The 27,557-nt window shown below is 42.5% G+C and overlaps 3 protein-coding genes across 3 annotated transcripts in view; 1 reads left to right on the plus strand and 2 right to left on the minus strand.

The window, feature by feature from the left end:
• Positions 1-3,388: 3,388 nt before the first annotated feature.
• aph1b (APH1B gamma secretase subunit) lies at positions 3,389-7,626 on the minus strand. Its single transcript, XM_068572729.1, has 6 exons — positions 7,357-7,626; positions 6,084-6,254; positions 5,532-5,605; positions 5,146-5,268; positions 4,879-5,006; positions 3,389-4,274 (listed from the first exon to the last, which is right to left on the minus strand). Exons 1-6 carry the CDS (start codon positions 7,467-7,469, stop codon positions 4,107-4,109), a joined length of 777 nt encoding a protein of 258 aa, XP_068428830.1. The 5' UTR covers positions 7,470-7,626; the 3' UTR covers positions 3,389-4,106.
• A 521-nt stretch (positions 7,627-8,147) lies between these two features.
• Positions 8,148-10,768, minus strand: LOC137784611 (troponin I, fast skeletal muscle-like). Its single transcript, XM_068575421.1, has 5 exons — positions 10,688-10,768; positions 9,187-9,315; positions 8,996-9,085; positions 8,420-8,596; positions 8,148-8,234 (listed from the first exon to the last, which is right to left on the minus strand). Exons 1-5 carry the CDS (start codon positions 10,766-10,768, stop codon positions 8,148-8,150), a joined length of 564 nt encoding a protein of 187 aa, XP_068431522.1.
• Positions 10,769-12,837: 2,069 nt separating this feature from the next.
• Positions 12,838-27,557, plus strand: part of LOC137786446 (Golgi apparatus protein 1-like) — a 22,700-nt gene continuing 7,980 nt past the window's right edge. The window contains exons 1-17 of the mRNA XM_068578347.1: positions 12,838-13,236; positions 17,090-17,119; positions 18,155-18,241; positions 18,407-18,622; positions 19,200-19,403; positions 20,576-20,647; positions 20,722-20,908; positions 21,027-21,244; positions 21,461-21,582; positions 21,895-21,996; positions 23,358-23,511; positions 24,384-24,521; positions 24,667-24,753; positions 24,849-24,911; positions 25,145-25,258; positions 25,830-25,918; positions 27,050-27,167. Of these exons, the coding sequence (XP_068434448.1) occupies positions 12,859-13,236; positions 17,090-17,119; positions 18,155-18,241; positions 18,407-18,622; positions 19,200-19,403; positions 20,576-20,647; positions 20,722-20,908; positions 21,027-21,244; positions 21,461-21,582; positions 21,895-21,996; positions 23,358-23,511; positions 24,384-24,521; positions 24,667-24,753; positions 24,849-24,911; positions 25,145-25,258; positions 25,830-25,918; positions 27,050-27,167 (2,379 nt within the window). The 5' untranslated portion in view covers positions 12,838-12,858. The remainder of the gene's footprint in view (positions 13,237-17,089; positions 17,120-18,154; positions 18,242-18,406; positions 18,623-19,199; positions 19,404-20,575; positions 20,648-20,721; positions 20,909-21,026; positions 21,245-21,460; positions 21,583-21,894; positions 21,997-23,357; positions 23,512-24,383; positions 24,522-24,666; positions 24,754-24,848; positions 24,912-25,144; positions 25,259-25,829; positions 25,919-27,049; positions 27,168-27,557) is intronic.

Raw genomic sequence — 27,557 nt, forward strand, 5'->3', positions numbered from 1 at the left:
CCCCTGTCCCCTTTCACCCTTTCAGGTCTACTGCCCCGCCCTCCAACCCACCACCTCTGACATTTGTTGCATAAAACAGGCAGTGAAGAGACGATTATCAACAAAAATGCGAATTCTCCCTTAAGTTACCGTACAGAGCTGCAGAAAATAAAAGGTTAGGGTCTAGAAGCTGTCTCGAAATAAAAAACTGAACATCTCATCTATAATTTAGCATAAAGTTGAAACTTGAAAACAGTCACTGCAGCTTTGGTTGAATAGAAAGTTGGCTTTCAGAAACCATCAGGCAAACATTGTTTCTACAGTTTGAGCCTCGCTGGATACCCGAGCTCCCAAATTGAGGCTTTCATGACAAAGAGCTGGAACAAAGCAGATGGCGAGGGTGACGGGTAAAAGGGGGACTATGAATCATTAATCACTGATTAGCATCAGGAGATATCGATACTGAGACGGTCAAGCACGATGATCGAGGTAGAGCGGCTCTCTATACCTGCGACCTGTGCTGCTAATTGCTTTGTTCGTTTACGAACCTCCTATAGTTTGGACCGGATTCTCACGCCTCTCTGAGCCAGAGGGACAAAAGGAGCAACCGCATTCAGGCTGATGAAGGCTCCGATAGCGGAGGAGAGAGACAACAGACGAGGCTACTGTATATTCCTGCTGGGACTCCCTTATATGTCGGTGTTCTGAGGAACAAATGTCACCGCGGAGCAATTTTACGATTTTACATGCTGAAGTACACATCAGCGAGGAACAATGTGAGTTCTCAGCTCACACTTTCACGTGTCATGGAGGTACAGATCTAATAGGAAATACATGCAGAAATACATGGGTTTTTTTTAAAGAGACTTTCAAGAAGACAAAGTATTTCACGATCTTCTCCTATACCTTGGCCCAAACCTAACCGAGTATTTCATGATCTTCTCCGAAACCTTATTAAGTATTAGACAGTTTTTTACTGAACTTAAAGTATTTTCTTCCAAACCAACCCTGTCTCCTACATTTTAGGAGACTGGATTGTTGTATGAGGATATGTTGATACTGTTTGTGACTCACGATTGTTATTTTCAGGTGATTATACACTAAAGAAAACCTATGTATAAATATTATATTCGATTTCTGCCAATAGATCTCCCGAAATGCTTTACACTGCTGAGATCCTGCAAATCTGTGTCTGTGGAAGTTTATACTGAACTACCGGAGCACTTTGTATAAATTATTGGGATAAAATCTGTGAAGGTGACGGTTTGATCTTTTCTTTTCTCCGGCTCTGTTTTGGTGTCGTCTGTGCGCTGCAGTTTTTTCCCCGGTGATCTCTGGCTGTGTGTTTTGCTGCCTGAAGCCGCTCCATCAGCACCAATGGTCAATGTGGCGGCCTACCTGCCCTCCCTGGGAAGCGGTGTCCCATTTCTGCTGCTTTATTCTGCTGCTCCCGCTGCTGGGACAAGAGAACAAGGACAGGTTTGTTTCTGCTTTCACCCCCACATCCCCACGACACCAACAACCCACCAAACCAGCAGAAAACCAAACAATCTCCAAATGACCCCCTCCTCCCGACCCCCCTCACCCAACCAATCAATCAAACACGACCTGCTTCATGATAAACTATCGTTGTCCACCTGATCAGAATTAAAACGGCGGCTGCAACAGGTCAATTTAAACTATGAATTATTTTCTTGATCATTATTCAGTTGGTCCATCATTTTTCTTTTAATTTTTATAAATTGTGAAAAATGTCCACCCACAATTCAAAGTTAACTAATTTCAGATGATATTTTGGTGGGACCAGCAGTCAATATTAGACAATAATTAATAAACAATATTCAACATATTATTAGAAAAGACTTACAATATTAAACTAATAAAAATTCTCATTTACAAAAGCCAATATTAGCATTTAAAAAGCATGAATCTTTCATTTCACTGTTTACAAACAAATTGTATTACTTTTTTCAAGTGATTATCAACCAATTCCCTCTGCTCCAACATGATTTAGGTAATAGCTATTATTAATTTTAAGATATGGAATAAAACACAATACTTGAGGGATGATACTTACTTATTAAATTGATTCCAGTCAGAAAAGTTGACTCCCCAGGACAGATGAGCTGAAATTAATTACAACTGAGAAAGTCAATGACTGCAATACATCTAATAAAGACGTTTATAACAATAGTTTGATTTTATTTCTGAAACTCCTAAAAAAAAAACAATAAATGGATTGAAGAGTTAGGAGTTTGATTCCGCCAACGTTTACTTTCCATCGCGTCCTGTAATGTGCGGTAAAGCCCGTAGGTCACGCGGGACTCACCTTGATAGATGAGGATGAAGCACAGATATAATAAAAGAAACGGTCTTGTACGGCCTCGCCGTGAACAGGGGTCCATTCGTGGGTCCATTCAGTCAGTGGGGTTCGAGCAGCATCACCTGGTGAAGACCCTCCTGGACTCCCGCGGCTCCCTGCGCTGCTCCATCCGGATCATCCGCGAGCTGCCCGGCGCGCGCCTCTAAGAGCCGCCGCACTTGCTCATTAGCATAAAATATGCGCGCGGTAGGCGGGGCGTCACGCAGGCGCTCTGACCCTCTGACTGCACACGACACCACGGGAAACTAAAAGTCAGAGCGATTCCACCAGAATCTAAGGTGCAGGGCTACCAACTCGCGTTTGACAGACGCGAGATGAACACGACCGTCTTCTCATTTCTACGGAAGATGACTTTATTGCACGATATGAAACATTTCTGCTCCTATGAATAAAGACGGTGTTTTTCCTCCCATTTAGAAAAAACAGTTATGACAAACAAGGAAATTAAATTTTTATTGGAATGAAATGCTTAAAGCCTTAAAATTAGTAACCATTCAATTTGATTACACATCAATACTCGAGTATCGGCCACAGACTGATCACCTTGTAGCCCCGCCCTAAAGCATTCCCTGTCAATCACTTTGTAGCCCCGCCCTAAAGCATCTCCTGCTTTATGGTCTGTTTGACACTAAATGACCATCATTTACTAAATTAACATCATACTGTATTTAAGACTTGAAACTAGAGATTGAGACAAACTCATGTTTACAATGTTTATTTAGGAAATAAATCAATAGAGAAGTAGAGTCATTTATATAGACTTCTATACAACCAGGACAGTCACCTCCCAGGTGGTCAGGAGAGAGAACGCAGCTTTAACACATGATGCTGATTTGGACAAGAAGCCACCGACATTAAGAGGCTCTCGGGTCAAATAAAAGTACAATTAAATGTTGGCCGTGTTTCTCTGAGAAAAGATCAGCATCAAGAATGCTGTATTCTGTTGTGTAGAAGTACTGTGGTGTAGCAGTACTGTGGTGTAGAAGTACTGTTTTTTTAGGTTTCACAAATTCATTAGATGGATGATTGAATTTAAAGCAGTTTTCTTTTATGATGAAAATGTCTTTGAATTACAGGCACAGAAAGAGGAATAAACAAAAACATTGTCAAATTGTTTTCTTTAAACATTGAATCGTCCCAGAATTTCACAATCACCTCCTTTTCAAGCAGAGAAATAAAAGAACAACTCAAGGAAGTTGTGTTCAAGTTAACTGGAATAAAACAAAAAAAAAGCCTGTCTTCTACAAAGGCAAGTTCTTTCAAACAAATGAAGGGTGTCTTGTAAGGTGAAAACTCGCTACACATCGGGGGATTTAAAAATCATAAATATGTACAGAAAGACTGTTCTTAATTGAGACATTTGACGCGAGAAAAGAAGACGGCCGTCAAAAAGAAGTTGAAGAATATTATGTACAGAACATCAGAGAGTGCCGACAACTTAAAACACATCTGTTGGGTTTGTTTTAGAGCGACAAATGGAGGACACTATTAGCCACACAGGATTTTTTTAATTGAACCTAATAATCCCCCCCAAAAAATGAGCTTCTAAAATGACCCAAAAACATTTTTTGGTTGCTTTTCTTCCAGAAATTTCCACATCTTTTTTGTGTTTTTAGATTTAACATGTTGAAGTTTAACAGAAGGTTAACCAGGTGTGTGTGTGTGTGTGTGTGTGTGTGTGTGTGTGTGTGTGTGTGTGTGTGTGTGTATAGCGATTTTAGGGTTTAGAGTTCTGCACACTGCGTTATCTGGGCCGGTGGTTGGCGAGCAGGAAGTCCTTGTCTTTGCAGGTGAGGCAGAGTTTGAGGTTCCTCAGGGAGCCGCCAGCGGCGTAAAAGGCCCAGACGCCCATCAGGAGTAAGATGACGTAGGTGGGAACCAGGCTGCCGACGTACTCTGGGTTCTGGAAGGTCTGCGTGAGAAGACAAGAAACATAACATAAAACATTTTGTGGAGTCCTCCAGCTCCAAAAATCCCACTAATGTGGCCATTGAAGTTTTGCTTTTTGTTTTTTGCACAAAAATTCAGGCTAGTCCACCCCTTTGTGAGTAAATATTTAGGGGATACTGGCAAAGACCTCTTGTGTTATGAATTTGTTATCACAAAAACACAAGACAGATAAATCACATTTTACAACTCAGGTGGAAAACGCAATGCTGGGGATTTCGCAATAAAAGTAGGACCTGTCAATCACCTTGTCGCCCCGCCCTAAACTATCCACTGCTTTACGGTTTGTTTGACTCTAAAGGACCATAATTTACTAAATGAACATCATTCTGTATTGAAGACTTGAAACTAGAGATTGAGACATGAACTCATGTTTACTGAGGAAATAAATCAAAGTAATTTATATAGACTTATATACATTCAGAGGAGTCGCCACCTGGTGGTTAGGAGAGAGAATGCAGCTTCAACACACAAAGCATAGACTTCTATATAACAAGAGTAGTCACCCACTGTTGGTCAAGAGAGAGAATGTAGCTTTAAGAGAATCGGAGGTTGCCAGCAACACTCACCAGACAGGAAACGAGGAGGTGGCTGGCTACGACAGCAGCCACAGCCCACCAGCGCTGCTTCTCACAGCCGTCAAAGAAGACGACGCCCCAGAACATGTGAAGCAGGATGATGGCCATCGTCATGAAGGCTAAGAAAAGGACAAAGTATAACACGTTGCAGGATTAATTCATCATTTATCAAAGCCAAATGACTGTCTTACTAACCCAGAGGAAATGGGGAGGGAGCGACTAAGAAAGTGGGGTTTAACTCAACAACTGCGTCGATACCTGAGGACAGGAAGTAGTGCTGAGAGTCTCCGTGGATTCCGACGGTCCCTGGCCCCACAGAGTCTGCCAGGATGTTCACCACCGAGAATGCTCCACTCATGAAGCCGAAACCAAGGCCCGACACTGAGACAAAAACACCAACAGACGACGTCTCCGTTATTTCATTTGTCCCGAACGCCGTGGACTCATCTCAGAAACGTGCCGGTTTTAAAAACCGTGAAATGAGGATTGTTCACACAAACATTGATGCATTCCATCAAAGTACAGCTTTAAAATGTAGTTAACAGCTCAAGAAAAGCGGTTAATTGTTAAAAAAAACAAAGCAGCACAGACTGATTCATCCTAAAACATCCTAAAATATGACGTGAAGTGCAGACTAAAGTTACCGTAGGCCAGCTGCCGTATGGAGATCGGCATGGTCTCCTCCTGACTGAGGGTAAGGAGACCTTCATTCGCTTTTCTGCGAAGAAAAAAAAACTGGTTTTTGTGACTGGTTGTAAACATTTGGACAGTGACGACTTTAGTCAGCAGACAGTGACGGCAACGAGTCTGTGTTTCATCACAGAAATCTATACTCCCCCCGCCCCCTGTTTTTCTGACTGTTTAAGAAAAAAAATGTTTAATATTGAGTAAATGAAACAAGAAATAGAAAAATAAATCAGAATAATTGCATTTCAACATTGGAATGGGAGAACGAACAATTATATTTATATTATTGATTGAGCTACTATTCATTCTATCTGTATTTATTTACAGGCTTTTTTTCCCCCTTAAGTCTCGGGCTTGCACTGATAACCCCATGGTCACCGTCACATGCTATTAATTGTGGGTAATTCCCTCAGGCAGAAAGTGTTCGCAAACGGCTCTTAATGTTCACAAGAGACAGCTCTAAACGTGAGGGTTTTCTTTAGGACCCCAAAGAGTCGACAGCAACTCACTTCAGCAGCTTGTAGTAGGCAAAGCGGAAGGTCTCCTGCAGCAGGACGGAGAGCACCACGCCGAAGATGAGGAGCCCCTTTTGCTGGGCGGCGCTGTCCTTGTTGCTGATCTGAACTGAGATGAACCAAACCAGGGACGCCAGCAGCAGAGACACCAGCCAGAAAAACGCTCTGAGGGTAAAACAAACAGTCATCATCACTCGTGTGAAGACGACGGGAACAAGACGAGTGCATTCTTTATTTTGATTTCAGTACAAACACCCTGTCAATCAGAGTATATGGCTGGATTATTGAGCAGATCTGCAGCTTCAGAGTCTAAATAAAACCTCTGAAGTGGACACTTCCAGGTTAGTCACACAGCAGTGAGATGAGATAGGATTTAAAGCTGTTTAAATCGTTGAGAGCAGGACGTCAGCTGGACAGAATTAGTAACGATCACTAGAGAAAGTGAAAGAAATAAACAATAAATAAATAAAATAACTGAATTAAAATTGAAAGATTCTGCGAGTCTCTGTGACCATCACACTAATATATGATGTGGCGACGTAACATGTAATATAAATAATACATAGAACATGATAAATGTAACATTATATGGTAGATTAATATGATCTATTAAGGAGTATGTTGTATGGAATATACGAGACATGATATAAAGTGAAAAGTAGTAATATATAGCATACTATATTATGGTTAACGTAAAAAGCAGACTGAAAAAATGAAACAGTTAATATTCTGATGTACGGCTGCTACTAATGACTTCATGAATTTTAAATTGAATCACTGATTATTTGTTTGATTCACCGAACAGACATCTTCAGATTGTTTCATCAGACCAACATTAACTGTATAAAGAAAATACATTTAGAATAGATTAACATAGTTTTATGCTTTTATTTAATCAAAACTATAAAGATTTATCTATTATCCAAATTGCTACAAATTTTTGTTGTCTATTGTCCAAGAAATAATTCTAAAAAACAATTTTGATGTAATATATGCGATGTATATGAGAGCGTTCGACACTGTATTGTAAAATTAATCAATACGGCAAAAACTAAACGTTTCATTGTAACATCTCCAGTTAACACGGTCGCCTGTTGAGCCGTAACACCGGTGGGCTCGTCTAAACAGTTAGCTAGCTTGCTAACTAGCTAGCTAGCGTCTTTGCTTGAGACGCTAGGATCTAAACAAAATGTTTTTTATATTCACCGTGCCGGGTGTTTATTGTTTTATACACACGTGAGAGTAAACTGAGATGGGAGAGTCTCACCCAGCGATGAGGAAGATGACCCGGAGTGGTTCCCGGGCGATGGTGAAGAGGAACAGCGCGATAGCCGGCCCGAAGGCGATGAAGGTGCAGCCGAAGAACACCGCCGCCGTCATCGTCAGGGAGGGAGAGCCGCCGTGTGTTACTCCGTAAAGATAGGTGTGTTTCACAGGTGTGTTTCTTTAAAGGTTAAGTACTCGTGAGCTGCTATTGTTGTTGCTGTTGGTTTATCTCCGGGTTCGCTCTACTTCCTGCAGCGTGTCACGGGGTCTTCGGTTGACGTCACATGACCGGAAAAAACACCCTCTTCTTTAATTTAATGGCGGATTACAAACCCGTGTTAAAAGGCGCCCCCTGCTGTCCTGGACCGTGTAACAGCATGACTTTAATTATTTTGATATTATTTAAAATAATAATACGTATTGTTATTAATGTTGTTTTGTTAGTATGAATAATACTAATTATATTTAGAATGCTAATTATACGTAGTATTTTCATGACTGAAAAAGTTATTTTCCGGACATTAAACCTGATCTTAATTAAGTTACCAAAATCAATCTGTTTGTGTCCACAGACCGTAAGTGACTTCGCATCTCACTTGATTAGCTCAATTAACATTGTAACCTTACGCATGAAGAACCTTTTATTTCACAGTGCAGCAAATTATTGCCATGAGACCCACGAAAGCACCACACCATGTATTTATTAGATCACTTAAGCACATTGCCAGCAACATAGACTCACATAACACACATCAATGGATGAAACTGGTGAACACAACAACACGCTGCCGTCTACGCCTCGGTCTCGAACATCTTCTTCCGGCCATCCATTCCGGACTTGTCTTCGATGATCTTCCTCCAGTCACCCGTCGACTTCTCCTGCAAAGAAACACGCCCAGAGAGAAGCAGAAGAGAGATTCAAGTCACTAATATTAATAAACGCTTCTCCAAATGCCTTTAATTAAATCCAGGTTGTTGTTTTCGTATTCAAATGTTTGGTTTCAGAGATAAAACCAGAGCAATCCGAGGAATAATGGTGTAGTGTGATGTCTGACAGCACCCACCTCCTCCTTCACCTCCTTCTTCACCTGCTTCAGGTTGCCCCTCAGGTCCATCGACACTTTGTGTTTGGAGCCAAGCAGAGCGGCCAGCATGGCGTCGGCCGACATGCGCACTTTCTTTAGGACCGGCTTCCTAAACTTCCCGTTCAGGTCCTGGACTTTGAGCTTCAGGTCCTCGATCTGACAAAGACGACAGTTAGTGAAGACGATTATTATGAACTTGTGTTTTATTGTTATATGGACAACGACAGAGGTGGAATACAGAGACAATAATTCACACATGATTCAAAGCTCATATTTAAAACCCTGATTTGGTATATAAAGATGGTGTAAAATTGTTAAATCAGAGTGACAGTTTATATGGAGATAAAAAATAATGTTGGTTAAGAGGAGATCGTTTGAGCAGTATGTCATTTTTTCCTAAATTACCTGAAAACTCCTTTCATTCTGAGTGTTTATGCAGAAGGGTTTGCTCACACAGCATTCACAACCTCAGTTATACATTTTAGTTCTGGAAACTATTTTCAGATTGAAGGAGTTAAAAAGATATTCAACATGACTGTTAAAACAAAGACGTACCTCCTTGTTGGACTTTGCCACCTTGAACTCCATGTCGTATCGCTCCTCGTCTACCAAATCAATCTGCTTGTGAAGTTTCCTGCACAGCTCCTGGGGGTGTGGTGCACAGTGAAACGTCTTCAAGTCTTTCCAATTTAACATACAACTTTATTAAACATGTAAAGCTTGGAGGAGGGGAGGGGGGGCTTTACCTGGAGCTCCTGCATGCATCCTGGCAAGGACAACCCGGGGCAGTGCTCCTCCATGTGCTTCTTCTTCTGCTGCTCGGCCTCCCACGCCTCCTGCTCCTGCATCACCTGACCAATCTGCAGCAGCAAGCTCTGATAGGAGGAGGAGGAGGACAAGTATAGGAGTAATAGAAGAAAGAGGAGGAGGAGAAAAAGAAAGAGGAAAAGAAGAAAGAGTTGGAGGACACAAAGAAAGAAAAGGAGGAAGAGGGGGAGGAGAAGAAGGAGGTGGTGGTGAAAGGATTGAAGGAGGAGGAGAAAGAGGAGGAGGTGGCGGTGGAAGGAGATGGAGAGAAGGAGAAAGAAGAGGAGAAGGAAGAGGAGGACGATGTGATGGTGGTGGAAGGAGAGGAGGAGAAAGAAGAATAGTAGAAAAAGGGAGGAGGAGGAGGACCAGGAGGAGGAAAGAATAGGAGGAGGAGAAGGAAGAGAAGGAGGAGGTGGTGGTGGAAAGAGAGAATGAGAAAGAGGAGGAGGAGAAAGTGGAGGAGAGGGAGAGAGGATTAGAAGAAAGAAAAGGAAGAGGAGGAAGAGAAAGAGGAGTAGAAGAAAGAGGAGGAAAGAAAGAGGAGGAGCAAAAGGAATAGAAGAAAGAGGAGGAGAAGGAGGAGGAAGAGGAGGTGGCGGTGGGAGGAGGAGAGAAAGAGGAAGAGAAAGAGGAGGAGGAGAAGGAAGAGGAGGAGGATGTGGTGATGGAAGGAGAGGAAGAGGAGAAGGAGGAGAAAGAGGAAGAGGAGGATGAAAAAGGACAGAAGGTGGTGGTGGAAGGAGGAGGAGAGAAGGAGCAAGAGGGGGAGGAAGAGGAGGAGGGAGGGAGGGAGGGAGAGGGGTTATATATATTATAAACACTATATTAATCATGAGAGAGATAAGACTTTTGTAAGAGCAGTTCAGAAAGTGCTCCTGTTTGCTTCATGAAAGAAAATGGTGGTCAGCTTTAACTAACATGGAGTCCAGAGGAGCAGTGGGCTGGACTTCCTGTCGCTTTTAGGCTCAGATAAATAAAAGTGTAATTCTGTTAGATTCTATGACGCATTTGTACAACAAGCACAATATGTCTTTTTATTTTCACACGTTTTTGTTGTTTTTTCTCACTCAAGCAATGACATCACATGCTCTGAGCTGCGCCTTACACAGCCATTATAAATGCTAAAACGAGCCTAAAATGTTTCTACATTTGAACGATTAAAGCCTTGCTAGCTAAAAGAAATGCCCAATTAGGCAAAGATACTGCATCCTTTTGTCAACATTTTAAACTGTAAATCATTTCTCTACGTTACAGTATTGTGAGTGATATGGGCACAAAGATTGGGGTTTTTATAAAATAAAATAATGCCAAAATCCCAATTTCTCGCCGTTTTTCATGCTTTTTTGGGGAAATGGTTAGCACACAATGTCTCTCTCTGAGTAAATGTATGAGCACATCAACTTCATAAACACTTCGTCAGCGCCTATCATACTCTACCTTGAGCTGATTCCTCCGGCCCGACGACATCTTTTTCCTGAAGAGAAATGGGAAGAAAAACAAACAATTCAGAGGATTCATTTGATTCTTTTGATTCTTGTGAGATTCAGAGGAAATCTCCTAAGGTCAGAGCAGGACTCACTCCGCCATCCTGACCGCGGCTGATTCCTGAGAGATGAATGGAAATACCACAGCCCTCTGTCTCCTTATATATGTGTGTGCATGTGTGTGTGTGTGTGTGTGTGTGTGTGTCTGTGTGTGTGTGTGTGTGTGTGTGTGTGTGTGGGTGTGTGTGTGTGTGTGTGTGTGTGTGGTGGATCAGCAGCAGTTGTCGGTTGAACTCCAGGCCGAGGGGTCGGCGGCAGCAGCAGCTGAACCGAGAAACGCTTCAGCCTAGTTTCTTCTGGAAGCTTCTTTAGACAATGTGATGACCTGATGACGTATTTAGTTCTTTAGTTCAGCCTTTTACGGTTTGTTTCCTCTCAGCAGTTGTCATGTATACGTGACATCTATTGCTTCTGTCCATCCGGGGAGAGGGATCCTCCTCTGTTGCTCTCCCTCAGGTTTCTTCCCTTTTTTTCTGTGAAAGGGTTTTTACTATCTTTATTTGGGGGAGTGTTTCCTAATCTGATGTGAGGTCCCGGGACGTTATGTGCACAGATTGTAAAACCCTCCGAGGCAGATTTGTATTTGTGATTTTTGGCAATATAAATAAAACTGAATTGAATTCAACCTGTCCTGGGGAGATGGCCATCTGTCCTAACAAGTCCGGTGTGCGTGTCAAAGGTCATTGTCTAGCTGCCGCAAATACTCACGAGAGCACCAAATCTGGATTCATCCACCGCTTAAATAGTCCCTCAACAAATGCACTATTTCCTCTGGTTGGTTTGATTGAAAACTAAAGCTGTTTTAAGAAAATGAATGAGACTTTTCACATCAATATGAAACAAAATATTTCATGAGGCTTTTTATTTGTATGTTTTGAAAGATATAGGTCATTAGAAGGAACCAACAGACTAATGCTTTGTTTTCAGCCTTTGCCTTTGTAAAACCTGAAGAGGGAACTCTTAGACGCAGCCTACTACTTCTGCCCGTATGAACACGATTCATCACTCAACTCTGCTATCAGGAGACAGAGTCTGATATTTATTGTGGAGCGATTTCTCTGCTGTCGTTTCCTGTGAGTCAGCTGACGTCTGGAACAGCTGAGGGCTCCTTTTCTTCTGTTTTGTTTATTCCAACCAACAATAATGGAAACTGTGCAGATTCATTCAGTCAATATAAACACATCCACAAAGAAAAACTGTTTTCCAGAGATGAGGTCCCCGATTGTTCGTGGTCTGCAGACACGGAGCGCTTTCAGAGTTCATGACAAGATGTAATGAAATATATTAAAATACAATTGTAGCTTTGTAAGAGAAATGTATGAATTAAAGTTAAATAAAATATATGATACCTTTTAAAATAAAATGACTCTAATAGCGAGATGGACGTTTGGCTGCTGGTGAACCAGAAAAAGCCTCCTAGCAGCTGGCAGCTCTAAACTGGGAGGACTGGTTCCCATTTTACTCAGCTGCAAAAATGGGGAGGATCGCATGCACGTATGCACGCACGCACGCACGCACGTACGCACGTACGCACGTACACACACACACACACACACACACACACGTACACACACACACACACACACACACACCCACAGACACACATACTAGTTTCATCAGCTTTTACCCAAAACAGAACAGAAATACAGAAAACAACACAAATAAATGTATAACAGCAAAGTAAGTAAAAGCTAAATCAAAACAAACATAAAAATAAACAAATAAACTTTTCTCACTTAACAAAATCTCTGTAATAAATTCAAACATATTCCAGGTAGATTGTGAATCCAGAATACTTATCAAAGACCTCTTTAACCTAAATTAAATGTATTTGTCTTTCTTTATGAATAATAAAAATATTTTTTTTTCAATTCATAATTTGTATTTATTGGTAGTAAATAATTAACAAATTGTATATTTTATACATTTCAAATTTTAAATAAACGTAAACAAACAAAATGACCGGAAGTGGTATCTGTCCTCTGGCGTGAAACGCTCTTATTATGAACTCTTGGACCGGAAGTGATGCAGCTTCATCAGCATCAGCTTGTCAGCGGTGCGAAGATGGCGGCGTACAGTTACTCTCAGCTGCTGCCGCTGCTGTTGTGGTCCGTGTGTCTCTGCGACTTCGGCTCCTCTGTCTTCGGCTCGAAGGCTGCCGGCGGTCCCCCGGCCGAGCCGCCCAACCCGCCCGGCCTCAGGGCCGCGGACCCCCCAGACAAGGATGCACCTGCTGCCGCCGCCGCCGCAGCTGCAGACGATGCTGCTGTCGCCGCCGCCGCTGCAGCTGCTGTCGTCGCCGGGGCCTCGCAGCCTCGAAGGACGACCGGTTGGAAGCTGTCGGAGGAGGAGGCCTGCCGGGGGGACCTGTCCCGCCTCTGTCCTAAACACACCTGGACCAACAACCTGGCCGTGCTGGAGTGCCTGCAGGACCGCAGAGAGGTAAGTGGCCGCCCGGCAGAGTGATGGGTGATGCTGGGTGCATCTGCTGGGTGTGTCGCCCGGTGGTTTGGATCCACGCAGCGGGACACTGATGCAGATGTGAACATCCACACCTGCGTCAGTGTCCGAGCGGCGCGCACGCGCACGCGCAGGTTAATTTAAGTCACCATATTTAAAATCTGCTCCTTTTTTTTGTGTCGTTTCTTACTGTTATTTCATTTTTCTTGTTTATGTTTTAAATAATTGAGAATAATGAAATAATTGTATTTTTTCTGTTTTACCATTTTAAAGTGCCTTTGACTACCCCTTTTAAAGCGCTGTGCAAATAAAAGGATTTATTAGTAATACATTCTCCTCTTGATTTAATAACTCCAGAAGCTATTAATTGTATACACTTTCACAGATATAAGCAATTTTCTTTTGTATTTTTATTTTTATTTGAACCCGCTGCTTATTTATTGCAAAGCAATGTTTTACATGCAGCAGAACCGACTGCAATGCTCGAGTCAAATCAACAGTATACTAATACTACTAGGAGAGTCTGATATATATATATATATATATATATATATATATATATATATATATATATATATATAGAGAGAGAGAGAGAGAGAGAGAGAGAGAGAGAGAGAGAGAGAGAGAGAGACCTGGTCACTGCATGACTTACTGACTTATTTATTTATGTAAACTTCTTGGGTTTAGATGTTAGTTCATGTATTAAATGCTGTAGTCAGGATTATAGTATAAAAAAGTAATGTTTTTAATGTCTGCACTGCCAGGATATGCCAGGATAAAATACATCAGATGGAGAAACAGTTTTGATAATCAATTTAATCGTTTATCAAACAATATAATGCTTATTTTTGCATCTGTTTAATGTCTAATCAAAACTGAGTGTCTCTGACGACATTGCGCCGAGAACCCGTGTTTGTTTTTGACATTTTATAAACTAAATATCAAATTATATAAATGCATTAATCGATATAGTTGCAGGCTTATATTGCACTGAAAGAAAAGAAACAGTAAAAAAAAAGGAAACATGCACTTTATTAATCCTCTTGGAGAAATTCTTCTCTGCATTTAACAGATCCTTGATTAACGAGTAGTGGGCCACCCTGTGAGGCGCCCGGGGTGCAACTAGCGGTTAGGTGTCTCGCTCAGAGACACTTCGATGTGTGAACTATGGGCGGATCGAACCGGCTACCTTGTGGTAACTGGACGACCACTCATCCCCCTGAGCTTCAGCCTCTCCCAAAAAAAGCAGAAAGCAATCAATACTACTGTAAACCCACTCGTGCAGCTGTAAAAACCATCAAACTGTTATTCTTGAGGGAATGGTTTCACGTGGTTGGAAGTTTTCTCAGGTGCAGCTGCAGACTCGGCAAGAGCATAATCAACCTGACGGAGGTGTCAGCTGACTGCACTCATCTACCTCTCAACTGACACACTTCCTGCTTCTGTGTAAAAAATATTTTCATCACAATCTGTTTCCACATTTTGCCGCTGACATGCACAGATTAATTTTGGACTTGTTTGGTTTGTGTGTTGAATTTGTTTTGTAGTCCACTTGTTTAGTTTAGGTGTGCAGCCAGGAATCATCAATCATGATTGATTTCTCTCGTAACCTCGTACTGAAATAACCTCCGTACTGAAGTAAGAGTTTTGATGCTTTGCTGTTTACGTTAGCTCATCCAGACTTTTCTTCGGTTTCTTTCTTCATTCACCGCAGAAAAAGAAATGGAAAAACTAAGTTTTCTTCAAGAATATTAGTTAGTTTATTAAATTCTCGATAGACAGTTTTCTTTCTCTTTGAACCAATTTTTATTCACTGATTAAAAAACGGCGACTTTAAGTTCACCAACGTAAACATGCTGGACCGCCCTTGAGAGTTTTACTTGGTGTTGACGTCACCCCCTCCATCTTGCTGATGTCAACACAGATACGCACACACTCCAGCAGCCTTTGAGCGATGCCCTCTTTACTGAGATAATTACATCGCTTCAACTCCATAAACAGCTGTGGCCTCCTGAAGAGGTAAATTGGCATCGTCTTCAGGGAAAGACAGACACACACACACACACACACACACACACACACACACACACACACACACACACACACACACACACACACACACGCATGCACACACACACGCATGCACACACACACACACACACACTCTCGGTTTACCGGCAGTAAAGCAGCGTATTTATTTGTGGCGGTTTGTACCTTGAGGATCTGACACTTGGGCAACGTGGTTATAAACTAACTGCCGGTCAGGAAGTCATCGAATTGCTGCCAACCGGCCTGTGAACGTCACGGACGCTTTGAATTGTCAAACGGCCGATAAAATAAGATTAAGCTCTATTGATCCGTAGAGGTGTAATACAGACAGAAATAAATCTGTATGAATAAAGTTAAGTAAAGAAAAAGAACTAAAAAACAAATAAAAACTCAACGAAATGTTTAAATGCGAAATTCTTGTTATTTTTTCCCATAATAACATTGTATAATAAAAAAAAGGTTCAAGCCTTTTATTAATTTTGATACAGGGTCTTTTGTAGTATGTCTTGTATTATTTTTCCCCTGTAATATTTAAATATGAATTCAGCCAAGTAAAGCACTTAGATAGCGCTTTACAAAATACAGTTTGTTATTATTGATGATAAGAAATGTTTTTTAAATAAGACATAACTTACACCTTTCTGTCCACAGCTAATCTTTTATTCTGCTGCAGAAAACTGTGAAATATTGTGTGCGTCCAATCAGCTGCATGCTGAAGGACCTCTGTTGGTTACACAAACTCACACTTTCACTAGCCACTGCCTGCCTCCTCTTACAGATCGTATGACGCATCTTATACGTTCTTCTGGCTCGTATTTATTCAAACACGGCAGCGCTCGTTGCATTCTGCTGAGAACACCTACTCTTTGTTTGTTCACTCGGGAGACAAGAATCCGTCTCCTTCTCTGCTTAAAGCTTCACTTTGTTCACCAGCGTGACTCCAGCTGTGTCCGTGTGCCGTGTGGCTGCAGCAGGACGTGCGTAAAACCACCCAGCCCAGGAGCTGAAAGAGGCTAAAGATGGCTAATGACGGCTCCCTCTGTGGGTTCATGCTTTCCACTTTCCACGAGTCCCTTGTGCTCCCCGCTGAAAGGAAGCTGGTTCTTTTCTGGTACCACGGACTTCAAAGACGTTTTGTTTTAGCAGGAGGTCGACAGTAAATTTAGAATAAAGGTTTTTCTTGTGCTCCCCGTGCAGAGGTTCACACATTTACAGTGTCACATTAGCTCCTCTGTGATATTTGGTCACATGACTCCCCGAGCAGTACCCAGACACACAACTAGCCTCTGTTTCCACTGTGATCCGTCCTCTCCATTAATCCCGTCTCTGAGGCCTTTAATGTGGATGGAGCAGTTAATCAATAACTCAGTCTCACCGATGTGGTCCTTTCTAATCCTGGAGGCCACCGTGGCTCTGTTTCCTTTGCATTTGTTCCTCTGAATCTGAAACTATGAGAGGAAACAACACTTTGAAATCGGAAGAGGCTTTTGTGGTTTTTGTCCCTGTGGGCTGAGCTTTCATGTGTTTTTTTATTTATCTTATTGATGTTTTACTGCTGAGTGATGTGAAGCTTTGAGCAGCTTCTTCTGCTGAGTTTCCCTCTGATAGTCCAGGATGTTGTGGGAGAGTCTGAAGAGCTTCTGCTGCTTTGTTCATACCAAATATACAAGGTGTGGGAGGACCGTATTGTGTTTGTATGTCTCTATAATGAGTCACATGCACACATATCTTATGTCGTCTCCCCCCACCCGTTTGACTTCTTTCTTTCTCTTTTTTGTTTCTGCAGGAATCTGAGCTTGCTCCCGACTGTAACCATGTAAGTATTTGAATAAAACCCCTAAACGACACCATCAAGTTAAAGGTTCCTCACAGTGTCATTAAGCCACATTGTGAATCCAGGACTTGTACTTTGACACTTTACCCGCGACAATCTTATGACGTAAAGGAAGAATCCTCAGCAACACGTCACATCCAACATTCAGTCTGGACGAACCTTCAGCGTTCACTGCAGTTAATGGGTTTATAACACAAGGTTAATGGACCACCGAGACTGTCTGTATTACAACAACGGCTACAATTTACATGTCGCACGCACACACCCCGTTATTGTCTGGGCGGTCTGACTGTCTGTTCTATTGCAGCTGGAGAGTCCGGGAAACAACACATGCAACAATACAAAAGGACAGAAAGCGTCTTCACATAATTAAAGTGACGGCTGTCGTTTTTTTTTTACGACTAAATAAATAAATATATATATATATATATATATATATATATATATATATATATATATATATATATATATATATATATATATATATATATATATATATATATATATATATATATACACACACACACACACACACACACACACATTATACATTAGTTTATTAGCTCACACTTAAAGGAATGTTTTTTTTGGCATTTTGGGAAATACACATTAATTGGCTAAAACTGCTAAAAGTAGCAAGTTGAAGCCACGGCAGAAGAGCCAAAGAAAATGCAGTTCCTCAAATGGACACTTGATGTGATAAAGCTGCATTTTCTCTCCTGACCACCAGGGGCGACTCCTCGGGTTGTATAGAAGTCTATATAAATGACTCTACTTCTCTCTTGATTTATTCCCTCAGTAAACATTGTAAACATGAGTTGATGTCTCAATCTCTATTTTCAAGTCTCCTTCAATACAACATCATGATGTTCTTTCAGTAAATGATGGTCATTTAGACTCAAACCGACCATGAAGCAGGGGATGCTTTAGCGCAGAGAGCGAGCTTTACCCAGCATGCCGTGTGACATAAACCTCTCCTGGACATTGTGTGAACTGACTGTTGTTCTTCTCTCTCAGCTGCTGTGGAGCTATAAACTCAATCTGACCACAGACCCAAAGTTTGAGTCGGTGGCCACGGAGGTCTGCAAGAGCACCATCGCAGAGGTCAGTTACGAGGCTCGGTTTCAACCTCCTGTCGAGTCCAATAGAGTTTTTGGATTATTTCAGTATGAACAGATACATCTGATTTTAATTTTCGCTTCTCCTGAATGAAACTAGTCAGTGTTAGAGTCTGTAACCTTTGACCCGTCACACCTTCGACACCTCCAGATAAAGGAGTGCAACGAGGAGGAGCGGGGGAAGGGCTACCTGGTGTCCTGCCTGGTGGATCACCGCGGCAACGTCAGCGAGTACCAGTGCAACCAGTACATCACCAAGATGACCAGCATCGTCTTCAGCGACTACCGGTTGATCTGCGGCTTTATGGACAAGTGTAGAGAGGACATCATCAGCCTGCACTGTGGCAGCATCAACGTGGGCCACAAGGTAGGTAGGTAGATAGGTAGGTGTGTGTGTGTGTGTGTGTGTGTGTGTGTGTGTGTGTTTATATTATTAGCATTCAAATTCCAGAAATCTGATTTCATTTATATTCTTCTTCAATCCGTATTTGGTGGCTTTTAATCTTTTTATAAAAACAACATTTTCAATGTATTCAAGCCACGTTAAGCAGTGAATGTTTTGGGCTTTTATTGTGAAATGTAAGAAGGAAGGAGTGAAATGTCAGAAAGAAATTAATTAGTGATGTTTGCGTTCTGTGTGAAAATGTTCACTACAAATACCAACAACCCGCCTGCATTGTTTACGTAAAGGGCTTAAAGCTCCCTAATCAACAAACAATAAATACATTTTGATTTTAAAGGTACAATGTACTTCATTATCTCCAGTTCCCTTATTGTAAATTGTTGAAATGTTTTTGTCTATAAATATTCCTTTAAGAAAAGTGAATGTATTTTATCAGTGTAACAACTTGGTCGTCCTGTTTTTTTTTCTGCTTAAAGATTCTTAATTGTTCTTGTTCGTTGTGACTCACCTCCTCTTGTTCCTCTTCTTCGTGTCCTGGCAGGACGTCCACTCCCAGGGCGAGGTCATCGCCTGCCTGGAGAAGGCGCTGGTGAGGGAGGCGGAGCAGCCGGATCGTGTTCGTCCAATCGGAGAAGAGTGTCAGAGGGCGATCCTGCGGGTAGCGGAGCTGTCGTCGGACGACTTTCACCTTGACCGCCATCTTTACTTCTCCTGCAGAGATGACCGCGAGAGGTTCTGTCAGAACGTGAGTAAAAAAAAGTTTCAATAACGTGTTCAACACAATAACTATGTCAACAACTTTATTCCAATTTATTCAAACCAAAAGACACAAATTTGATTAGAACGTCATTTCAAGTAATTTAAAACTAAAAAATCTTTTATCGTTTCTTCCCTGCTGCAGTACTTGCTTTTTATTTTTTATTTTCTCTTATGTCTCGAGTTGTTTTCTAGTTTCAAGTCTTCTTCAATACTTGCCCATCAGATGTGCAAGCATTAATTTACTGTTTATTCTGCCTGTCTAGATAGATAGGTAGATACATAGGTAGGTAGGTAGGTAGGTAGATAGATAGATAGATAGATAGATAGATAATTACTTTATTGATCCCCGAAGGGAAATTCAGGGTACAAGTAGCTCAAGACATCACACAACACAATATATACATACACACACTATTAAACAGGATTGTCCAAAGAAAAATTAAAAACAAGTTGGGTGACAAGAATTCCAGGCTGGGGTGGAGGGTGGGGGGCGTGTTGTGCAGAGGGATAACATAAATGAGTTGGGGGCTGTGCATATTTGAGGGTGAGGAGACTATGCAGAGAAGTCTAACACAGTACCTTTGATAGACTTTGACAGGTTGAACAGTTGTATGGTTCTGGGGATGAATGATTTACCCATTTATTTGGTGTAAATGTGTATTTGTTTTGTTTGGTGTTCATGTATTGTGTGCCTCTATTGTTTTATATATCCATATTGAATTAGTTTTGTGATTTAAAAAAAAAAGAAGTTTTATATATATGTATTTTCAGGGTGCCATAAAAAAAACTGGCCAGGGACAGTCTCTCTGGCTAAATCTGGCTCCCTTACAGTTGTACTGTTGATCAGTGTGCATTGTCCCTGTAAAATAAACAAATAAATAAATACAGCATGATGTTCATTTAGTAAATGATGGTCATTTAGAGTGAAACAGACCATAAAGCAGTGGATGCTGTAGGGCGGGGATACAAGATGATTGACAGGTCTGTACGTCACTCCTCCATCAATACGTTTAACATCGGCGCTCGTAGGCCATCAACACAAAAGTTGGTAAATTTCTTGTTGAAGAAAAGCTTCTCTATCTTCGGCCAACTGTAAAAACCTCTCCACCGTATTACTTCATGACTAACAGACGATGACTTCTTGCTGCTTGTCCACAGACTCAGGCCGGAGAAGGGAAAGTCTACAAGTGTCTGTTCAATCACAAGTTCGAAGAGGCCATGTCAGAGAAGGTACGAGCAGTCATCGTTCAGGGATCATGGACGAGCTTGTTTTCGGTCTCTAACCCCTCCCTCCTCTCCCCCAGTGCCGTGACGCCCTGACCACCCGCCAGAAGCTGATCTCTCAGGACTATCGAGTCAGCTACTCTCTGGCTAAAGCCTGCAAGACGGACCTGAGGAAGCAGCGCTGCAGCCTGGACTCCAACTTGCCGCGGGCCCGTGAGGCCCGGCTGTCCTACCTGCTGCTGTGCCTGGAGGCGGCGGTGCACCGCGGTGAGTTCAGGGAGGAGGCGGGACCTGTGTTTCCTGTAAGGACACTGCTACCACGCCGAAGTGGGTTACAATGTTCATGCAATGTTTCTAACTAATGGATTGATCCCGTGCGGCGCAGGCCGCCCGGTCAGCGGCGAGTGTCAGGGCGAGATGCTGGACTACAGGCGGATGTTGATGGAGGACTTCTCACTGAGTCCGGAGATTGTGCTACACTGCCGGACAGAGATCGAAGCCCATTGCTCCGGGCTGCACCGCAAGGGTCGCACGCTGCACTGCCTCATGAGGGTTGGGCGCGGTGACCGCAGCGCCACCGTGGACAACATCTGCCAAAGCGCCGTGAGTCACCGTTAAGCGGTCGGTTCAGGAAAATAAACGTTCTGCTTTCTGACAAAAGTTCTTTCAGTTTTGAGGATATTCTGCAAGGAAATACATGTTTGAAAATGAAAATACTTGTACTACTTTGTAGTATAAACTTGTTCATTAATACATCAAATTTCAAAACGTATAAAATACAATCCAGCTGCTGACATCCAATGTTCCTCCACCATTTAGCTGCAGACTTTGATCCAGTCGGCCGACCCCGGAGCCGACTACCGGATCGACCGGGCGCTCAACGAGGCCTGCGAGTCCGTCATCCAGACGGCCTGTAAACACATCCGCAACGGAGACCCCATGTGAGCCGCACACACACGCACAAATACACACATAAACCTACGCGCACATGTGTATGCTCGAGCATACACGCACGCACGCACGCACGCACGCACGCACACACACACAAAAAAAAGGAGGAATAATGAACTTGTATTCGGGCGCATACAGAACTTTTCTTGGTGCTGGTTTGTGTCTACCAATAAAGATTTTTTACACATTTAACTCTGAAAAATAAAGTTTTGTGAATTACGAAAAACATATTTTTAATTGAATACATTTAACACCCGGTGGACGAGAATAGCTTGTCTAAGTGTGTGTTCGTGTGCGTGTAGGATCCTATCGTGCCTGATGGAGCACCTGTACACAGAGAAGATGGTGCAGGACTGTGAGCACCGGCTGTTGGAGTTGCAGTATTTCATCTCCAGAGACTGGAAGTGAGTCTGATCGCACAAACAGCTTCTGACATTATTATATATTCATTCATATTCCAGAGCACACAAAAGGTTAAAGTGCACTTATGATTTTAAGATGAATAGTTTGACAACAAATATCTTTGATTTAAAATCCACTTTGGAATTTGTATGGAAGCACAACATTTCGCCACCAAAAAAAAGGTCACACACGCTAATATTTTGTTGGACCCCCTTTCGCTTTGATTACGCACACATTCACTGTGGCATTGTTTCTAAAAGCTTCGAAAAAGCTAAAAGATCTTGTATTGATGATGGTAGAGTCTGACCGCTGCGCAAAGCCTTCTCCAGCACATTCCAAAGATTCTTAATGGGGTCTGGACTCTATGTGTGAAAATGATGTCTCATGCTCCCTAAACTACTCTTCCAAAATTTGAGAATGATGAATCCTGGCATTGTCATCTTGGAATATTCCCGTGCCATCAGGGAAGAAAACATCCGTTGGTGGAATAACCTGGTCGCTGCTGAACCTGTTTGTTGTTGAACCTAGACCTGACCAACTGCAGGCAACACCAGATCATAGCACAGCCCCCACAGGCTTGTACAGTAGGCAGTTGAGTGAGTGAGTGAGTGAGTGAGTGAGTGAGTGAGTGAGTGAGTGAGTGAGTGAGTGAGTGAGTGAGTGAGTGAGTGAGTGAGTGAGTGAGTGAGTGAGTGAGTGAGTGAGTGAGTGAGTGAGTGAGTGAGTGAGTGTGTGTGTGTGTGTGTGTGTGTGTGTGTGTGTGAGACGTTCTATTGCAGCGAGTAGCTCACTGGCTCCAGCAGACAGCAAGTCATGAGGAACAGACAAGAGAGGAGTCGCTCAATGAGAAAATAAGTTAATATGGAAACATGATTATAATACATGTAGTGTATTTGTGAAAAACAATTACATTGTAAAATATATAATTTTAATTTCAATTATACATTTTTTAATTAATATTTTTTTTTAATTATAAAAAAGATATAACTTTGTGATTCTGTTTAAGCCAGCAGAGAAGGCCTAGTGGGCCTTGACGTGTGTGTGTGTGTGTGTGTGTTTCGCGGGTCGGGTGTCACGCTGCGGCGTGGGGGACTGCGCCGCGGGCCCTGCACCACATGCTGGTGCTTCGCGCGGCCTCTACCACGTGAAAATAATTGTTTGAATCATAAGATTAACTTCAGATGATGCAAAGAAAAATAAAGACAGACTTTAATTTTTGAGTTTTGGCTTTGGCTTTTTAAAATGTTGTTATCCCCTCAGAAATCAAAATTGAATCTTAAAATCCTAAATAATGACTTTAATCTTCACACAATTGGTTTTCTAAAGCTGTTCTCTGTGGTGGTTCAAACACCTGTTTTTGCAGGCTGGACCCCGTCCTGTATAAGAAGTGTCATGGCGATGCCGCTCGCCTCTGCCACACGCATGGCTGGAACGAGACCAGCGAGCTGATGCCGCCGGGTGCTGTCTTCTCATGCCTGTACCGCCACGCCTACCGCACCGAAGAGCAAGGCCGGAGGGTATGATGAGTCACAATGCCTGCTTGCTCTCTGTCACTCTCGCTCTCTCACTCTCTCTCTTGCGCTCTCTCTCTAACTGCTAACTGCCAACAGGCGTGCAGGCTATGACACACTGGTCAACATTAAAACCAGTTTCCCCTCAAGGCCAATGTGACAACAGTATGTTGAGAGAGTCTTCATAAGGACATTATACCACAACATGACTCTGATGAGAATGAGACCATGATATCCATCAAGGGATACATGGAAACGAGAAGGAGGGAGAAAACATATCCAAATTTAGAGTGTGTGTGTGTGTGTCACTCACTGTGACACAACAGGACATAAGGAGCACCAAGTTGTGCAGTGTTTTCTTCCCCCAGAAGGATTCTTAGTCTTGGAGATTCTCCCAGCTCTCTGAAACCAGAGATCTGGGAGCTGAGCCGGTCCAACCACGTTTGTTTCTTTTGGTTGCCAAGATTTCTTCTGTCAGCCTTTTTCGATTGCTAATTGGTCACTGAGCCTGTACCTCGTTAGGGTCTGACTCTGCATCTTATCCCAGACAGAAGAGAGATATTCTGCCAATTCATAATATCTTTTTAGGGCCAGATAACATTCTAATCCACTTTGAATTTCTCTCTCTCTCTCTCTCTCTCTCTCTCTCTCTCTCTCTCTCTCTCTCTCTCTCTTTCCCCCCCCCCCCCCCCGCACTCCTCTGGTGTTTTTAAATGCTCCCTAATTGGATCAGTATTGATCCTGGTGACGGGTTAAATTGGTGCTGTGGGTTCAGTCAAGTCTCTGATTCCAAAGTGACGGTGGAAATTCAGTCCACGATGGACCGGACTCGTTTATTACTTCACTACAAGCATATTGAAGTATATGTGTGTTTGCAGTTATCTCGGGACTGTAAGGTGGAGGTTCAGAGGATCCTCCACCAGAGGGCGCTGGATGTGAAGTTGGACCCCGAGTTGCAGAAACGCTGCATGACCGACCTTGGCAAGTGGTGCAGCGAGAAAACGGACGCTGGACAGGTGAGACGAACACCGGCATTCTCTCTACTGACCCCCAGGGGCCGACTTCTGGTTGTATAGAAGCCTTTAGAAAATGACTCTACTTCTCTGTGTGCGTGCGTGCGTGTGCGTGCGTGCGTGCGTGTGTGTGTGTGTGTATGTTCAGGAGCTTGAGTGTCTGCAGGACCACCTGGAGGACCTGGTCTCGGCCTGCAGGGAGGTCGTGGGCAACCTGACTGAGCTGGAGTCAGAGGTCATTCACATTAAGACAACGTTCTGACGTTTGAGTGTGTGTCTTTGTCTCGCCTGCAAACAAGTTGAACTTCCTGTTTCCTCTTCGTTCTGCAGGACATCCAGATCGACGCGCTGCTCATTCGGGCCTGTGAACCGGTCACTCAAGCTCATTGCCACGTGAGTGCATGGTGATGTGTGTGTATCTTGGCCATATTAAGAATTCTTTCACCCAAAGGTTGAATAAGTTAGATCTTAGTGATTTTTCCTGTTTTGCATCTGTGTAATGAATCAGAATTTATACTTCAGGTGTCTTTTTTTTTTTTTAATGATGTTGGATAACGTGTGTGTGTGTGTGTGTGTGTGTGTGTGTGTGTGTGTGTGTGTGTGTGTGTGTGTGTGTGTGTGTGTAGGATGTAGCTGATATCCAGATCGATACAGGTGATCTGATGGAGTGTTTGGTGCAGAATAAACACCAGAAAGAAATGAACGAAAAGTGTTCGGTTGGCGTTACACACTTCCAGCTGGTCAGTTACCATGACAACATCACTTTAGGTTCTAACAAAAACAAAAAAACAAAAGTTCATGTCAAACTAACATTTAGTGGAGTTTTTTTCAATCTGAGAACAGATTTCAGGAAAGTTTCGGGTCAGACTTAAGTTTTTCTTTTTAAAGCACAGACAAACAAAACAAACAAAAGAATGTACAACGCTGATGTTTATTGACATAATCTAGAGCTAAGAGGATGTTGTATAGCTAATGAGGCCGGTGAATCATTGCTTGTATTTCATTAATCAATTTCTTCAATAATTTGTCGACTAATTTGTCAACTTTTATTGTTATTGTTTGACTTGATATTTTTCATGCTGAATGATTAATATCCTGGGAACACAAGATTTAAAGTGGAGCTTCGGTTCTTCTGCTTCAATGTGACCTTTTTAGATGAGTTTTTCCAGTTTAGGTGTGTATTTATATTAATATAAATAAGGAGCTGTACAGCTGGGTGCATTTGATGACTTTTCTTTAAAATTATTATATATTCTAATAGTTCCAGTGAGAGTCTGCTGTGGTTTAATATGAGTGATGCTCAACTTTCAGGTCCAAATGAAGGATTTCCGATTCTCCTATAAGTTCAAGATGGCCTGTAAGGAGGACGTTCTCCGCTTGTGTCCAAACATCAAGAAAAAGTGAGTTCAGAAAACTGGAAACTCAAAGTTACTACGAGTAACTTTTATGTTGTTTGGATTCTAGTGCCCCCTGTGGACTCAAGTGGTAGCGTCTCTAAGTGTCAGGGTTCCTTTAGAAAATAACTAATTTTACTGCAGCAGGGTTTGACACTCTGCCCCTGTCAGTCTGGCTTCTGGTTCTCCCGTGCCCCCGGGCTTGAGATATCTGGTTAACCTGCATGTTATCTCGGTGGCTCCGATGAGAAGCTTTAAGAATAACAATAAAGAAACAGACCATCTTCTCTCTAGTGTGTATAACGATGGTGGTCTATAGAGGACCAGGACTACACTGTGGTCTATAGAGCAGTGGTCCCCATCCTTTTTTACGCCAAAAAACGGTTTCGGTCAGACAATATTTTCACAGTTCGTCCTTCACGGTGTGGGTGGTAAACATGATGTAATAAAATGATACGACCAGCATAAAGACAATAATAAAGTGCATAAAAATACAACTCACGATTACGCCAAATTAGTAGGAGCCCTGAACTTGTTTCTCGGCTGAGTTGGGGTGATGGGAGACACCCGATGTGTGGTCTACTTTGTAACTTAGACCTTTATGTCCAGTGTACTGCTTAACTTAAACCGAGCTTCACAAAGACAGATTGTTGAAATGAACGCAGGCTTTTCAGAGAGTTTTGGCGATCTTAGAATATTCTACCTTGATTTTAGACCAGAACAGACTTTTAACTTTTGTTTTTGGGGTAATGTATGTCAAGAGGCTCAGACACACTGACTGATTTATAGGGTAATTTTTCAAAATAAAACATCTTCCAAACATTTTGATTTATTTTACACATTTTTTTCATTTATTCTTTCTGTGTGGCCCGGTACCAAGGGACCCACAGACCGGTACCGGGCCGCATCCCGGTAGTCGGGGACCGCTGTGATAGAGGACCAGGACGACACTGAGACTGGTTCAGGACCAGTTAGAAGTTCCCCTCAGTAACTTTTAACCTGTCGGTTCAAAGTGTGATTTAAATAACTGACTCCTCCCCCTCACTAATGGACATAGCTGGATCCACCCGCGATGTAATGGACATATCTGACTCCTCCCCTTCTGTAATGGACTTAACTGACTCCTTCCACTCGCAGGGTGGACGTGGTCATCTGCCTCAGCACCACAGTGAAGAACGACACGCTGCAGGAGGCCAAGGAGCAGCGGGTGTCACTGAAATGTCGTAAACAGCTACGAGTGGAGGAGCTGGAGATGGTAACACACACACACACTCATCTGAACCCACACTAAGAGTGTTTTCATTGGTCAAGAAATTGAAATATCAAGGTTACAGATTTCAAATGATGATGTCATCACACAAACAAATGAGAGGTCTCATATTGTGAGATCTAGTGTCCTGTCTTTATCTGGCTGGTAAACGTCCAGCAGATGTGACCCTGTGCAACATCAGTTAACCTTGAGATAAAACCAAAGTTACAAAGGTAACTACGGTTCTATGAATCCTGGTTGACCGCCAGAGGCAGTGCTTAACACTGAATATCTTTAGTCTTGCGCATGCGCAGGTCAAGTATTTATAACAGCAAAGTCATCTGTGACCTTGGATGACCCCCAGCCGGGTATAAGTTCCGGTGTCATCCTGAGATC

The sequence above is a fragment of the Clinocottus analis genome, unplaced genomic scaffold, assembly GCF_023055335.1.
Source record: "Clinocottus analis isolate CAN_PGR_092001 unplaced genomic scaffold, fCliAna1.0.p SCAF_1, whole genome shotgun sequence".
Taxonomy (NCBI): domain Eukaryota; kingdom Metazoa; phylum Chordata; class Actinopteri; order Perciformes; family Cottidae; genus Clinocottus; species Clinocottus analis.